General features: G+C 36.9%; 2 protein-coding genes across 3 annotated transcripts; both read right to left on the bottom strand.

Moving 5' to 3' along the window:
- Positions 1 to 6,126: 6,126 nt before the first annotated feature.
- LOC120310716 (platelet glycoprotein IX-like) lies at positions 6,127 to 9,672 on the bottom strand. The gene is made up of 2 exons (XM_039349447.1): positions 9,319 to 9,672; positions 6,127 to 6,877 (listed from the first exon to the last, which is right to left on the bottom strand). Exon 2 carries the CDS (start codon positions 6,874 to 6,876, stop codon positions 6,322 to 6,324), a length of 555 nt encoding a protein of 184 aa, XP_039205381.1. The 5' UTR covers position 6,877; positions 9,319 to 9,672; the 3' UTR covers positions 6,127 to 6,321.
- Positions 9,673 to 11,733: 2,061 nt separating this feature from the next.
- On the bottom strand, positions 11,734 to 16,459 carry LOC120310710 (platelet glycoprotein IX-like). 2 transcript variants are annotated; one of them, XM_039349421.1, is made up of 2 exons: positions 16,365 to 16,459; positions 11,734 to 12,701 (listed from the first exon to the last, which is right to left on the bottom strand). In XM_039349421.1, exon 2 carries the CDS (start codon positions 12,670 to 12,672, stop codon positions 12,073 to 12,075), a length of 600 nt encoding a protein of 199 aa, XP_039205355.1. In that variant the 5' UTR covers positions 12,673 to 12,701; positions 16,365 to 16,459; the 3' UTR covers positions 11,734 to 12,072. The 2 variants fall into 2 exon arrangements, with proteins under 2 accessions (XP_039205355.1, XP_039205357.1); XM_039349423.1 differs by lacking the exon at positions 16,365 to 16,459 and adding an exon at positions 15,797 to 16,124.
- Positions 16,460 to 16,777: the final 318 nt, after the last annotated feature.

Below are 16,777 nucleotides of genomic sequence, written 5' to 3'. Positions count from 1 at the left end.
AGCTAAATTCTAAAGCCTAGCTAAATTTTCAATTTTTAAAATTTATATATAATCCAAATTTTCTTCTAGATTCTAAAAACATAATTAGAAGTTATTAAAGCATTGTGTTACTTTGTAATGATTCCATTAGAAGACATGTCTTGAAATTTCTAAAGTTGTCTATGGGCATATTGATCATCAATAAATGCAGTAGTCTGGCTAATTATTAGACATACTATATCTGTAGGCCTTGCATTGACTGTCAATAAATTCCCAGTGCAATCCAGAATGCTGTTTTTAAACTATAAAACCATCTGTGCCTTTGTACCTAAATACCTGCAGGACTGCTTTTTCTAGTCAGAAATGACCTGCATGAGACAATTCTCCTAGGAGAAATTGCTGATGATACGCCATTTTCATGAGGTAAAGGACACTGAGGTGAGAAACAGTTGTTTCTCAATTATGGTATGGAAAAGTCTTTTCCTGGAATAGCCTGACCTCTTTCTGATTGCCTTCAATTATTTGGTTAACCTGTAGCTCTTCTGGAGAACATTTGGGGATTGATTGTTTTTGCCATAATTATTGTCTCTATTTTCTGTTGAATGATTGCTCCTTATTATTTTATTGTACCATGACCACTGTATGGGATTTTTTTTTATAAGGCACCATTTGAGTACTCAGATGAGCTTCTTAGCCCTCGGGACTTGCATTTAATGGTAGAATGAATGTTTTCCTGTCAGACACTTTCTATTGCAGCTTTGAATTTGGATCTATAAACAATAATGGATATACTTGAAAAAATTTATGCATGTATTCATTAACTGTATGGACTGAAGTTTTACAGCCCTATACAGTGAGTAGAGAGTAAGGATATGATCTTGATGGAGATATGCAGGAACTGGCATATCTCCAGGCAGCCCCTAGGCAAAAGGGGCCGAAACATTTTTTTTAAGTTGACAACAGCCAGATAACATTCAGAAGCAATTCAGACAGAGGCCTCCCTAATTCACTGAACTAGGAGGAGGAGGAGGAGGAGGAGGAGGAATAGCACAATTAGATTTGCAAGATTTTGTTATTGTAGCCATTTAATACATGTAACTTGCCTTTTTATGGAATTGATTTCCTGGTCTGATCTTTCTAATGGGGGACTGACACACATATATAGAGAAGTCTATGGCCTTAATCCATATAGAAAAACCTTTGAACTAGCATATCATCCTGAGTTATGGTGGGTCAAATAGTATTTGAAGCAGGGGAATAAATGTTGCAAAGCTTTGCGTAGATACAGGCAGTTAGAGATTTGTGAGCTCTAATTTTAACCATAACCATAACCCCATATCTGATACATGTCAGCAGGACTAAAAACACTCTCTTCTCTCAGCCCAACTCATCTCATAGGGCTGTTGTGAGGAAAATAGGAGGAGGCATGCTGTTTGGAGCTTTCGACAAAAAAAGGGCTGTAAATCAAATAAATATGTACATATATGCATGCAAGGTTTTTTATTTGTTTGTTTGTACTGTGTCTTAGCAAATGTATAATTATCATTGTCATCCATCTTTCCTACAGAAGAGAAGATAGATTTTTATGGCAGAGGTTAGACTATTTATTACTATCCAGCCACATCATAAATGATGGTTTGGCAAAAGATTAGGCAGACAATAGACACAATTTGCCTGAGCATCTATCCCTGCTCTTAAAATCCACAATACTTGTAGCCAGTCATAATACTCTTTGGTTACATAAACTCGATGTAGATTTCTGTAAGAGCCGGCTGCTCTGATATATTTTGTTCCATGGTATATAATATATTAATGCTAATTATAGTCCTCAGTATATGAACCATATTAGACCTGTTGGGCTGTTATGGTAGATATAAAATACAATAGTCCTTGATTTACAATCGGTTGCTTAGCTACCATTCAAAGTTACAACTGATCCCCCAAAACTCAGTGCAACTCAGTTCAGAAGTTCTGATAGCCAGGCTGCCTCCTCAGGTCATGTGACCACAATTTGGGTGCTTGGCAAGCAGCTCACACTTACAGTTGTTATGACCATGACTTTACATTTTTACTGAAAACTGGTGTTTGCTTCCAGTTTGGAGCAAAAATGCCACATAGTATATAATTGGTTCACTTAGTGGCCACGGCATTCACTTAATGGCTGTGGAGTTTGCTTTATGACTGTTGCGTTCACTTAACAACTGCTGCAAAAAGTCATCGATCAGGTGATTCATATGATGACCTGCTTTATGACCATCACAACTGACAACCATAATTTGTAGGCTCTGTTACTTTGTAGGTCGAGGACTATCTGTACATTATGGCCTATCAAGGACATCTGGGTCAGCCCTTCTCAAGATAGTAACACAAGCATTCATTGCGCTCCTTGGCTAACCAATAATTGACATCAGCCTAAATTAGAGCCAAGCAAGTTCAGGTGCATATGCAAAAGGCTCCTTTTCTGAATAGAGATCCTTAAATAATCTTTACTTCTGGACTTGCACAGATTTTAGATTGGCTCCACATGTTGATGGTGGAGCTGCAGTTGAAGTATATGTCAATACTGACACTTAGGCATCCATCATCTCAGTTGGTACATTAAATGTGTGGTGCCACGAGCTAATATGTTGAATAACAATTACAGAGTACACAGTGTCCATGTTGCTATTCGCAAACAATTCCCCAGAGGCATCTCCTTTTACATACAGAAGGCAATGGTTCTATGGCAATTGATTATAACCGAACTATTGGCATCCAAACTAAAAAAGCATAATTTTAAGATGTTTGTTTGTATTAGGGCAATGGTTCTCAACCTTTTTAATGCCGCGACCCCCAACCAGTCATAAGTCGAGGACTACTCAACTGGTGCAGCACCATTTGCAGAATGGGACTTTTGGCGGGCTCAGCAGGGCAGAGATAGCTTGGACAATTCCTATTGGCTTTTGAAAGCCAATAGAATTAGACTCTATTCAAGAGAGTCTATTCTATTGGCTTTCAAAAGCCAATAGAATAAAAGGGAGTAGCACAGCTAAGGAAAAGGGGGAAAAAAAAGGCGGATTGCGTTGTTTGGCGACCCCCGTGAAATGGTCGTTCGACTCCAAATGGGGTCCCAACCCACAGGTTGAGAACCACTGTATTAGGGGAATATATGTTTCATCTGTTCCTACAGTGGTTCTGATTTCTAATTCCTCTTCTAAAGAATCTCTTTTCTCTTTCTGTCTCATGCCAAGGCCTCTGGTGGTATCTCCTTTATCATCTGCCTGTATTCTCTAAGGGAGCTCTATCTCACAAACCTAAGAACTGTGACTGTGAAAATTGCAAAGGGCTTGTCTAATTCTTTCTAGAGATCAAGGAGAAAGCGTGAAGTGGAATAAAGTGCCTCATGGTTTGCAGCTGTTCCAGGTACATAAATAATGTGGGCAGAAAAAGGCACTGGCAGCAGCCGAACTTTTGGCATTTCCCCTTTTTTTCTGAAATCTTTTCGCCAAGCTCCACTCAAGCTTTATTCCTTCTTCGTACCTACCCAAAACAGGGACATTCACTCCAACTTGTAGTGCAGCTTGCATCTCGATCCTTTACAAGAAATAGTATATATGTTCATGAAACAACTTCTGAGATCAGAATAAGTCATTTTTATTTTTTAAGAGGAGGAGCCCATCTCAGACCAAGTCAAGCAGCTGAATTACACTGATATCAGTGGGAGAATCAGACAAAGGCTGAAATGTGTGTTTCTGAAATGTGTGTGATAATATGAAGGCTACATTTGACCAATTATGTTAAAAGCATGCAGTTAAAAGTATACAGAAAGATAGATCTTCTTAGTTCTGTCTATTTATGCTGAAATGATTGTTTGTTGAAACCAGATGAAAACCCCTGGGGGGGGGGGAGGAAATCTGCTAGATTTGTCTTACAAGGACAGAAACAATTCAGTTCAAATGCTTTCACCAGTCTACTTTGTGAATCCCATGAATTGTATGCCAATTCATGTGGATATTTAAGCTTTTATCGTGATGTATATGGTACTATTTGATTGATTCTCATGAGGATTCAAACCTCTTTAATCTGAATCCTTGGATTTGGATTTTGTTATTTTGCTGAGTGTGAGTCCTCTTCTTACAAAAACCTTCTAAAGTATCATCTACAGAGCGATGCTTATTGACCATCTTCTAATTTCACAGTACTGCTATTTGATGACAAGAAGAGCACTGCGTGGCACATTCAGAATAACACTCCCTGATATGAAGAGCATCATGTTTCAATAGTCATTATGGGAAAATTCTTCTTATCTGAGGAAATAATTTCAGATTATTTTCATTGGTTTTGTTAGTGAAAATCATTCTTACTATTGCAATTTCTATTTGTATGTTTTGCAGTCTTTTTGAATTTATAATTTCTCCTAAACTGCAAATGTGTGTGTGTGTGTGTGTGTGTGTGTGTGTGTGTGTGTGTGTTCATTTAGAGCTACAATTCTCATCATCCATGGTTATTTTGGCCATGGTGATGGAATTAGTAGTACAAATAATGTGGAAGGATCAGATTGATAAAAGTTAGCTTAAACTCTTCTTTTTTGTGTATATTTGCCTTCAAGGGAGTGTTGAATTTGTGTGACTCCCACAGTTTTCTTGGTAACAAGTGGCTTGCCCTTGTCTCTTCCTTCAGATGATTAGTTAAAAACAATAAGTTGCTGCAGAAATATTAGAGAATAATAAGCATCAGTAGACATGAATTTGCACATTTTTAAAAATTCTTTAAAAATCGAGAATACAAAAACCACATGGGTGGGGGATCACATGAAGTATTAATACCACTTTACAGTGCCTTGGTAAGGCCACACTTGGAATTCTGCATCCAGTTTTGGTCACCACGATGTAAAAAAGATGTTGAGACTCTAGAAAGAGTACAGAGAAGAGCAACAAAGATGATTAGGGGACTTATAAAACATATAAGGAATGGTTGCTAGAATTGGGTATGTCTAGTTTAACGAAGAGAAGGACAACGGGGGACATGATCGCAGTATTCCAATATCTCAGGGACTGCCACAAAGAAGAGGGAGTCAAGCTATTTTCCAAAGTGCCTGAAGGCAGGACAAGAAGCAACAGGTGGAAACTAACCAAAGAGAGAAGCAACCTAGAACTAAGGAGAAACTTCCTGACAGTTAGAACAATTAACCAGTGGAACAACCGGCCTCCAGAAGCGGTGAATGCTCCAACATTGGAAGTTTTTAAGAAGAAACTGGACAGCCATTTGTCTGAAACGGTATAGGGTTACCTGCCTGAGCAGGGGGTTGGATTTGATGACCTCCAAGGTCCCTTCCAACTTTACTACTACTACTATTATTATTATTATTATGTTTTGCAAGATAGACACTGAGTATTCCTGTGAAAGGAATAGGTTGCACAAAGCTAAAATGTTCTTTGCCTGATTGCAAATATCTTCTTTCTGTGTGTGATCTGGAAGACACATAATTTATAGGTAGGTTGGTACAAAGGGTCAGGAGAGGATTTTCTCAAACTACACAGGCTTAGAGGTCTGTACAATTTGCTTGAATTGAAGTCACAAAAAGATAATTACTGTAAACCAACACACTTTTCTTTGACTTTGATAATAAGTTCTCCCTTGCAATCTTGTAAGAGTTCACGTCTACTGCTAACTGCTTTTTGTGTTGGTGATATACTAATAATAACAAAAACAGCAGGAAACATGGATAGATACACATACAAAAGGAGCTCCACATATACTACTCACTGCATTAGTGTAAATAGAAAGTCTTTAAAGAATTTCCAATTATGGCATATACTAATCAGCATTTGGAGCACCTGGACTCTGTTTATGGATTAAATGATAATGACCACAAGCAGGACAGAATCCAGGTCAACAGATGCTAAATAATTCAGTAAACTGATTTATTAATTGAGTGCCATAATTGCCCACCTGATCTTTGACTTGAATTCTAGTCCCAAATATAGGAGGTGCTTTCATCAGATGCATTCAAACATGTTATGAAAATCAAAAGTATTATGTTTAAAACGAGATACTAATTCTTTGGTTGGAATTTTACTCTAGAAGTTGCAAACTATGGTTTTTGTTCAGTGTAGATATTCTTAATGAGTTTCTGTTTTTTAAAATGAATAATCTAAATAGTCAGGCTTTTCAGTTGACCGTTTGACTTTTAATGATAAACAGAAATAATTTGTTTGACCTTTCTCTTTGTTCTGCAACTTAATGCACAGTAGTCACAAGCAATGATGAATGGCTAAGTACTTTTTTCTCTGTTTTTCTTTTTGGTTGATCAGAAGTAGCAGGCTGCAGTTCCTGGGTCTGCCGGCTTGGGGGGTTTTTTGGTCATAAATTCTTGTTATAAACATCCACTTTAAACTTAGTCCTTTTTGTTATCAAGAAACAATTGATAATAAAAAGAATAAGAATAAAAAAGAATAGGAATGCATCATTGAACAAGAAATCCGAACACAGTGTCCGGGAAGTGAAACAAAACTGCAGTTCGTTCCTCTTGAGCTCAGATATCATTTTTTTGCGAAGTGCAGGAGGGGAAAAGCACCTCACATCTTTAGAAGCTAAGCTTCCCACTTGGTCGTCCAACCAGTTTTTCAAATACAAAATCCCACAGTCACAATGCCATGGATTCCTAGATAGATTGATGATCTTCAACACCTGAAGATGGTCAAATGCTCCTGCAGGTATCGTGGCTAGTTTATTGTCCTGGAGGTACAACTCTTCTACTTGACTTGGCAAAAGTGGAAGCACCATCATTCCCATGAAGCTACAGTTCAGTTTTAGTGGACTGTTTCCTGGTGGAGAGCATGTACACTGGTGTGGACAATGGCTTGCAAAAGCAGCTTCAAGAAACAGAAGAATCAGCAAGCCTTGACCTGGGATCATTCTGAAAATTTAAATATAAAGAAATAAATTAGTGTAAGTTTATGAACATTTAGCTTTGCTCAACATTCTCCACAATAAACCCATAAAATATGTTGAAATAAATCAAGGGTGTCCAACCTTGGCAATTTTAAGACATGTACATTTCAACTCCCAGAAATCCTCGTCCAACATGGCTGGCTGGGGAATTCTGGAAATTGAAATCCAAAGGTCTTTGGGCACTTTTGATGTAATTATCTCAAGCTCATAATACATTTCAATAGGTGAGTTAATATTTTAATATTTTGTGCCGTTTATCAAAGCCCCCCCCTTAGAGTTACGGTTTCTTTAATATTATTGTTAAAAACAATTTCATATCAGACACAAAACGAAGTTAGCTTTTGCAATATATGATAGCTCACATCTAAGCCGAATCTTCTCCTAACTGCCCCTTTCAAATAAGGAAATCAATAGCTTTATAAGCAGCTAGCAGGAAAGGAAAGTTGATTTTCATACAACAATTTATTTCTTATTGTGTTAGACCATCTGTGAAACACAAGATGAGTGTTTTCTTTCAAAGGAAAGACCTGATTTCTATGAAGGCTTATGTATAGAAATGTTTTTCTCAGTTCTGAAGTTCAGATCCGAATCTTTTCAGTTCTAAATGAAATTGTAGGCACAACCTATTTACAGAGAAATCCATTAGGTTACTCAGAATGCAACATTTTTTACAGAACAAATTAAACATAATCAGTCCTATGAGATGTTGTTTTCAAATTATGGGCAAGTGGATTCTAGTAGATAATGAAGTGGAGGACTACATCTTTCTCATGGCATCCCCACCCCCAAAAAAATTCAAAAATCAAGGACGCTTTATTGATCTGCTACATCTGTGCAAAATTTAAAGAGTTGTGATACATAGTATAATATCAACTTATTAGATTTCACTCGGACAGTCATAAAAGAGTGAGCTGTCGAAGGAGGAGGAATGGATAGATTATTAAATTTAATTCACATCTGTGATCACCAGGAATGTATTGGATAATCATGAGAAAGTCATGATCTAAATCATTATTTTGTTATAGAATTATTGTAAGAATAAAGTAAGCTGACATTTATTAACTCAGTGAAAGAAGGATGGAATACCACAAAAGCAGCCAGTTCTCCATGTCCTGCCCCTATTTACAGGTAGTCCTCGATTTACGAACACAACTGAGCCCAAAATTTCTGTTGCTAAGTGAGACAATTGTTAAATGAGATTTGCCTCATTTTATGATCTTTTTTGCCAGAATTGTTAAGTGAATCATTGCAGTTGTTAAATTAGTAGCATAGTTGTTAATTGAATCTGGCTTCCCCATTGATTTTGCTTCTCAGTGCAGCGGGACACTGCAACTGCCTTAAATACGAATCAGTTCTCAAGCATCTGAATTTTGATCACATGACCGTGGGGATGCTGCAATGGTCATAAGTGTGAAAAATGGTCATAAGTCACTTTTCCACTGCTGTTGTAACTTCGAATGGCCACTAAATGAACTGTTTTAAGTTGAGGACTGCTTGTTTGCTGGTGGCACTCTTTTTGAAAAGCTGAAAATGTAGCTCAGTGGACTCATCCGCTTAGTCAAGTAACAGATAAGTGGAGCTGAATCCAGAGCAGAAAATAATCTGAAGTTGCTATCTCAGACGTTGCTCATTTCCAAGCTGGTTGGAAAGACCAAAAAGTGCAGGCCCAACCCATATAAAAAAACTTACTGTAATTAGGGAAGCTTTCCAACCCTTACGTAGAAGTGCTCTCAGATCTGTGGTGGTTGGTGATATCGTATTAGTTTTTCTTTGGGGGGTTTGGGTTTTGTTTTGTTTTTGTATTTACCTTTCTAGACTTGTAAGATATTTTATGGTTTTTCTTTCTGTTTTTATAATGTAAGCAGCACAAAGTGGTCTGGAGTTTGGTCATCTCTAAATTTTATAAAACAAATAAATAAAAGCAAATAACAATTTTGTGGGGCTTACGTCTGGAGAGAAATAGAATTAGAATATAGAATATATATTGGAATATAAAATTTGAGGAACTTTAAGGAAATAGCTGAATATACCACTACGAACTAAGTGAAGACAGGAGAGAGAGTGGGTGGGGTCCTTTACCATTTTGACCCTTCCCCCTTTGCAGCTGCTGCTGTTTTTCATTGTAGATGTGCAAATAGAAATAGAATGACATTACATCCTGCAATGATATCTTTAACCCCATCAAACAACATCTGCCTATCCCAGATCATTGGGAAACACTGGATAGGTGGATAAAAATGACAAATGCAGTCCAAACATCTAGCTGACTACATGACCAACAAAAATAATAATTTATTTTTTTACTACTATTGGGGTTTGGGGTTTTTTTGTAGCTTTTTACCCCCTTTTTCTCTTTAGAAATATAAAAAAAATCAAAATGTCTTTGATACCATAAAAAGAACTTACCTCAAGCCAAAGACACATGAGAACGTCTTCTGCACACCTTTGCATTCTCTTAATTTTGTTTGTAAAAATTGACATTGATCGTCAGCATCTCAGCTTTCTGTGCATTGTTCAATACAGGAAAAGATGAAGCTGATTCACAGATCACATCCCCTTTCTGAAGCTCTCCAGGAAACTTTCTGCACATGATCCATTTTCAGTGGGTGGCACAGTTATTCCATCCTTCCGTGGGTTGTTACAATGAGAACTGCAATCAACAGCACACCCTATGGAAATCCATTTGATTGGCTATGTAGGAAGTGTCCCGAAGCTTATGAAAGAAGTGGCCGGGGAAGATAAGCCTGTGATACTCCCTCATCCACCATTGCAGCTTCACTCCCTCAGTCTCTGAAAAAATTCCCCTGATAAGGACACCCTGGTTTCCTTTGATAAGGAGAGCTCTGCTTATTAGAAAAGCTGCATTCCTTCAACAATTCTTTAAGACCTCTAAAGTTTATGTTTCCCAGAACAACATTTTTACATTCTCTGCTATAATTAACTTCAGTTCTGATTTCCAAAAATATCTTTAAAATTAGGAAGCCTTTTTTTAATATGGAAAGTGAAAATTGGTACTGTACATGTCTACATTATGTGAATTCAATAAACAAGACTTTATTTGAAACATTTCATATATTTCATATGTTTATAGATATTTCTCCAACTTAAAGCATAGAATAGAAGGACACGTGTCAAGATTTTCTTTCCATTTTGCCTGTTACATATAACTCTTGTATTCCTAATGAACTTTCTAGAGCAGAAAATATTTCATGTTAATTTTATGTGAAATAAAATCTAGGTTTACCTTCACACAAAAGCCAATTATCCTATATAGTGTAACAGCAATAATGATGGAATTTAAAAACAGCACACATAATGGAGCTGCAACTCATTAATTTATAAAGGATGCAAAGCTTACAGTGCAGTTACATTTCTTTGCACATCATTAGTGAAGGATTTGTTTCCATTGCTTGGGGTTTTTTCCAAGCAATTATTATCATAAAATAGCAAATTATAATATTTTCAGTGAAGAATAGTATAGTGCATGATTTGTTTCTCATGTAACACATGAGAAAAATGTGAGTATTAAGTCCAGGTTGATGAAATAAATTAAGTAAAATACTTTATCATTTGTGAAAGGGCTTAGACTTTAAAGAAGGAATGATATCCCTTGATAAATCTAGGGTTTGACATGCTTAGAGCAGTTTCATTTAAATCTATGGTCAACTATGGTCAGACTAACTTAAATTACATGTTTGTAATATGTTGCAATGACTAAATTTTGATCCAATCCTAGTTGGATAATTACAATTTCATGCAAATCCATCTGGCATGCTCTCTCTAGCTTAAAAAATTGATATTTGATAAAAAAAATCATTAAAATTCAAACATAATATCCTCCACACAGAATATAGATCACAAAGACAGGTGTCTTCTAAGCATAACTGAGAACTCTTCAATAATTCGAAGTATATTTGTGGAATAAAATAAAGAAAAAAACTGGAAATTTGTGCCATGGAACTCTACTAGAATTGGTGGAGTGTGAACTATCAACTTGCTTCATTTAAAGGAATAAATCCAACACAACTTTCAGTGATATTAAATAATAAGAGGCATGGTGGTGCATTATTCTGAAATGATTATCACACCATTTATGGATTAGGACTACTCAGCCTATAAATTCAAGATCAAAGTTGTTTCAAGCAAAATGAAGTCCTTGCATACTTCCATATTTTAGATAGCTCTCAGCATTCACTAGCAATACAAAAACTGTGCAAGTTGTCTATTTTTCCTCCCTTAATTATTTTTAGAGAGAGCAAAAAGATAAATAATAAATAAATATTGGGGAAAAATAATGGAAAAATACAGAAAGTTTACAAATGGAAACCATTGTATTACCCCCCATATACTGTAGAAACTTAGAATATGGTAGTGCAATTTCACATTAAAAGAATCATCTGAAACAGAGCTTGCCAAAAAGCCCAGCCATATTTCCCTGTGAAGGAAATATGGATGTATTTGTGACACAGCCACCAAACTCATCAATTTGCTGAATAATTAAGTGTCCATATTTTTTAAAAAATTAATCCCTTCAGTAGATGGATTGATACTTTCAATTTCTAAGTGGATAGGGATTGCAATGCCACAAAAATAAACTATTTTCCAATCCTAAATATTCTGACTATAACATATTTTACTACCAAAGCCATTATACAATATAACTTTCTAATTCAAATTATTTTTTCAGATGAAATTATAAAAGATGAAAGCCCTAGATTATCTCTCCTAGTATTCAGTGACTATGTAAGTAACTCCATTTTTTTAATATGTAAGAATATGCGTTACTACCACACTGAACAAGTTTGCATAAGATCAGGATTATTTATTCTCTTTGCGAATGATTATATGGCTGAGTGACTGGATGCCATAGCAACAGAACCTGTGATGCATGGAAGTACATTTCAATTATGCATATGGGAGCATTAATAAGGATAGTACAATTACATAGCAAAACAACTTATACATCTATCAGAATTATTGGTTTAATAGCAACGATAGTGATTACTGACATACATACATGGAAAAGTGTGTGTAGGGGAAAGTGTGACATCTTCACCAAAAGAGACCTTTGTTTGTGATTATAGATACTTTCAGTTCACAAAATACAACTTTACATGGGTGGTTTTATTCTTATAGCATCTTCTTGCCCACTGCAGCATTTCATTTGGACTTCCTATTTTCAAGGTCATGGAACCGTAGCAGAGGGACTTCAGAAGAATGCTGCTTTCTACTGGCTTGGAAAACTAACTGTTTTGAACATTGCAAAATGCATGCTGCTAAAATTAAGACAATGATTGCCAAAAAAATCAGACCAAAGTCCCTCCAAAAAAAATCACGGCAACTGATTGGCAGCGTTTTCCTACACCCCTCCAGTTCGTTCCCTTTCAGCTGGTTCAAGGCTTTCCTATTTAGAGAAGCTGGAGTTGCACAGGTAGCCGTTGCAAGAGCACTTTTATTAAAGTCTGCTAGCCACTCCTTGAGGTATAAAATAGAGCAGTCACAGTGCCAAGGATTGTTGGAAAAATTAATTTCCTCCAAGCTCGTCAAGTTATCAAGAGCACCAAGAGGAACAGTGGTCAAATTGTTGTTTTGCAGATGAAGAATTTTGATGCTTGAGTTCAGGAGCGGCATCTCCTTGAGGTCCATCAAATTGCAGTTTGCTGCCCATCCCCAGGAATCAAGAGTCTTACAAGGACAGAGCGTGCAGATCCAAGCTTGGGTTGTGTTTAAGAACAACAACATGATTAGCCCTTTGATCATTGAGATTATTAGCCTGTTCCTGCTTGTAGCTGTGGAACAAAAAAAATACACAATATAATACGTGTGAGCTCATTTCTGTCCTGTTCAAGTAGAAGATGAGAGTTATATCCCAAATATCAGGAGGTGATAGTGGTGCTGCCCAAACTGTGGGGTTAAAAATGGACCCAGAAGGTAATTCTTGTTAAAGCCATTTTATATTCTTAATTAGACTTCCCAAGATTATCACTGAAATGTCATGATCAATGACTGGAGAACAAATATGGATTCCCCACTGGCCATGTCTCTTAGATGATCCCTCTTCCTTTCTTCCATCTTAGTTTAGATTTCTCTTTTCAGCTCAATTAGTCTGCTCAACAGCCATAAGTATTCATATTTTTTTAGATGCTGATGCTTTTTTATTTCAACAATAATATTTGGCCTTTGAATACATGAAGCCTTTCTCATTTGGCATTCTATGAGAGATTGTGATTGAAAAAGAAAACTTTGCACACCACCCAATGCTAGCATTCACAGTGGTAAGGAATGTTTATGCATTGCAACTCACATTTGCTGTGGATTGTGGATTGTGTAGGTTAGATTAGTTGTATTGTGGAGTTTTCATACTTTTTTTTAAGGCAGGATTCCCTGGGACCTGAAAATTATTTCAAGGGATTCACCAGAGCAAAATAATTGAGAAAGGCTGGTATAATTAAAATTTAGTCAACTCCAGAAATGTTTATAAACCGAATATGAGTTTCATCTTTACCAATTCTGAGGAATCCTAAAAAGGTCTTGGAGACTCATAAAGCCCCCTTTGCCTACGTTGTTTTAACTCCTTCCTTCAGGTCAATGTTTCCCAACCTCAGCAACTGGTGGACATGAACTCCCAGAAGTCAGGTTCACACAGCTTCAAGTTGCTGTGGCTAAGAAACACTGCTTTAAGTGATAACCTGTCATAGTAGTCATTTGGTTGTTTGTCCTACTAGCTTTCAGAATTGTTACAGATCACCCAGTACATTAGAGTGGCTCTCTCTCTCTCTCTCTCCATGGAATTCTTGTGGAATACGAAAGGACTCTTACGAATTCCAGAGGGTTTAGCAGAGAGATTTATTGCACAGGTTCAGAAGCTATAGCGAGGGGCAGGTTCAGACTTCATTTTTATACTTTCTTTTTCTCAGGAACAAAGGACTACACCTTGTGATACACATTGTGATACATTAGGTCCATTTTTCACGGGTATACAATGGAGAGTTTGCTACATACATTGTATCCAAGTGCAATGTGCATTAGGTTAGTCACATACTACTAATGCAGCATTATTCCAGTAATTATGCAGACACATCATTATTTTAGTGATTGTTCATTATTATTCCACATTAGAATCACCATTGCTAAGTAATAAGGAGGACTTTTCTACAGGTAATAGTTTCTTATATTCACACATAGGATCATACTACTAAAAAATTAAACTTTTAAAATCACATATCTCTCTCTCTCCCTCTTTCTTTCCCTCCTGTCCTCTTCTTTTTCTGTTCTAACTTTGATGGCTGACTCAGCCGCTCATTTTCTGAAGACTACAGCTCGCATTGTTCATGATGCATTATGTAGCAAACATCCATGCATCTTTCATAATCTGATGTTATTCTAAGTGCTTTGCTTTTCAATGGAGTCAGTGCATGCATTCAGTTGAGATAAAGTGCTAAATAAGCTAATGACGCACAGGCATTTGAGGCTTTGAGTTCTATGCTTTTTATGTAAGTGTTCTTTTTCTTAAGAAATGACACCCTACATAACATAGTGATCTGATGTTTTAAATGGATCTGAATAGTTGCAATGCTACGTGGAGACCAACTTATCTAAAGCAGCACAAATAAAAGCCAATCAGATAGTTATTCTCCTACATGTTGGATGTGCATTAACTTTATGTTTTTATTTGATTTCCACAGCTTCCCATCCCAACAAGTAGCTCTGATTAGCATTATCATTCATAGAATCACAGAACTGTAGAGTTGGAAGAGACCACAAGATTCAGCTAATCCAGCCTTCTGCAGCGTGCAAGAAAACCAGTTAAACAGTTTGCAAGTGGTGGCTGACCAGCCTCTTTTTAAAATCTTCTAGAAATAGAGAATCCCCAGTAGGCAGAATGGAAGTGGCCAAGAGAAATGACTGACCCAAAATCACAACGATAGTCTTGTGCCTAAAGCAGGACTCAAACTCATGGTCTACTGGTTTCTAGTGTAACACCTTAATGACTTTCCCTGTCAATTATGAAGGGGGGAGGGTGTCAAAAATGTTCCAGTCTATGTGTCAAATATGCTAGGCATGCCACTGGTTTCACCAGTGCAAAGTAGAGAAAACAAAAATATTTTGATAGACTGTTTCTTCTAATGAAGTCTAGAATAATCCACCAAGGTTTTATTCAAAGTACAATAATACCGTTACCACATTCAGTTTTATTATATAAATTGCCCCTAAGAATCTTTCAGTATAATGTATAGAACTTTTTAAAGCACAGAGAGATGGTGCTTAGAATCAGTCAGGATAAAACAAATGATTCCCCAAAGGGAATATTTAATCCTTGTCTTAGTACGAAGTATTATTTATTAAAATGATTAGCACCAAATAGAAAGTTGAGACACCTATATCTCTGCATTGCATGATTATTCTGCACTTCCAATGCAGCCCTCTGTACATTTATTTGGAGATTAAGTCTCTTGAGGTCAGTCACATTTGCTCTTAATGGAGTAAACTGTTAGTCATTTTCTTATCTGAAATATAAACCATCTAACCTGCTAATTTTAAACAGTTAATATGATGGTAAACCAAATTTCATTTGTACAATATTTAGACCTGGAATGTCATTCCTGTCAGTTGCCTCATAGACACTAAAATTCAGAGAGACGTTGAATGAATGGGAATAAGCAGGATGGCTTCAATAATTTCCAGGGGACAGGGGCTTCCATTTGCCTATCTAAGCCAGGGCTGAGCCACCTATGGATGGTCAAAAACTACAAACAACTTTTGGGAATGCAGACAAGGGCAATAAGAAGACAGCATGATGAATATCATGCAAGTTTCCAATCTTCATGGGAGTTTGGAAGGAGTTTCATGTCTTTTAAAATGATTGTGTACATGCATTGCTCACCTTGCCTCCATCTTCCCAGTGGGACACTTGCATAAGGAGATCAGACGAGCAAACAGATACCAGAAGAGGGAAAAACAGAATTGGTGAGGAAGAAAGGGCAGCAAAAAAAAAAAGTAGTTGCATTAGCTTTGTGAAGTGGAAAGGCCTGTATGACTTCATGGGTGAATGGGGTTTCAACTCAGATCTCCCCCATCCTTGTCTACACTGTGACTAGCCTTCCCCAACTTGACTCCTGTGGATGCATGGAGATGGCGTACTGGCTGGGAATTCTACCCAGTGGCTGCTTTGGCCAGTACATTGCACTGGCTCTCCAGGTCCATGTTGCTTTTCATGCTTTCCCCCCATGCATGGTAGTCCATCTGTAAAGAGGAACAGAATTTACAGTAGGAAAAAGATGGTTTGTTTTTTGTGGGTGTGTCTATTCAAGAAGAAACCATGTTATGAAATTAGGTTTTAGCTATTTAAATATGGATCTGCTGCAGATTATCTTCAGTGGTTTAACATGAAAAATAAGCAAGGTAAAAGACAAAGATGCAAGCTAAAAAGAGAAATGAACCATATTTCTTACCTTTTATTTTATTTTTTGTTTAAATAGAGGCTGTGTTCTTTCACTGAAGCTTCATAACTGGCAACAATGGAGCAAATGCAATAAGTGTTTTTTTTGACACAGGAAGGAAATGAGTTTAGCAAGGGCTCCCCACAGAAGACAAGTCTCCTTCATTATCTCCTGAACCCAAGGGCCATTCAGATGCAGGATGGGTGTTTCCTGCAAAGGGAGCTTCCTTTAAGGATGCCCAACTTTCTCTCTCATCCTTGCTCTACATACTGCCTCATCAGCAAAATATTCTACCCATATCCATGGCTTATGTATGTTGGTTGGTCTAATCACAAGAGACATTGAGGCTGCAGGAAACGAACTTTGTTAGATGGACCATTTTTCTCACTCAATAGAGTGCTGCTTCAGAGACAATTAGGAATGAC

The sequence above is a fragment of the Crotalus tigris genome, unplaced genomic scaffold, assembly GCF_016545835.1.
Source record: "Crotalus tigris isolate CLP2741 ecotype Arizona unplaced genomic scaffold, ASM1654583v1 scf7180000018275.596634, whole genome shotgun sequence".
Lineage (NCBI taxonomy): Eukaryota > Metazoa > Chordata > Lepidosauria > Squamata > Viperidae > Crotalus > Crotalus tigris.
This window is presented reverse-complemented; position numbering and strand designations above follow the sequence as displayed.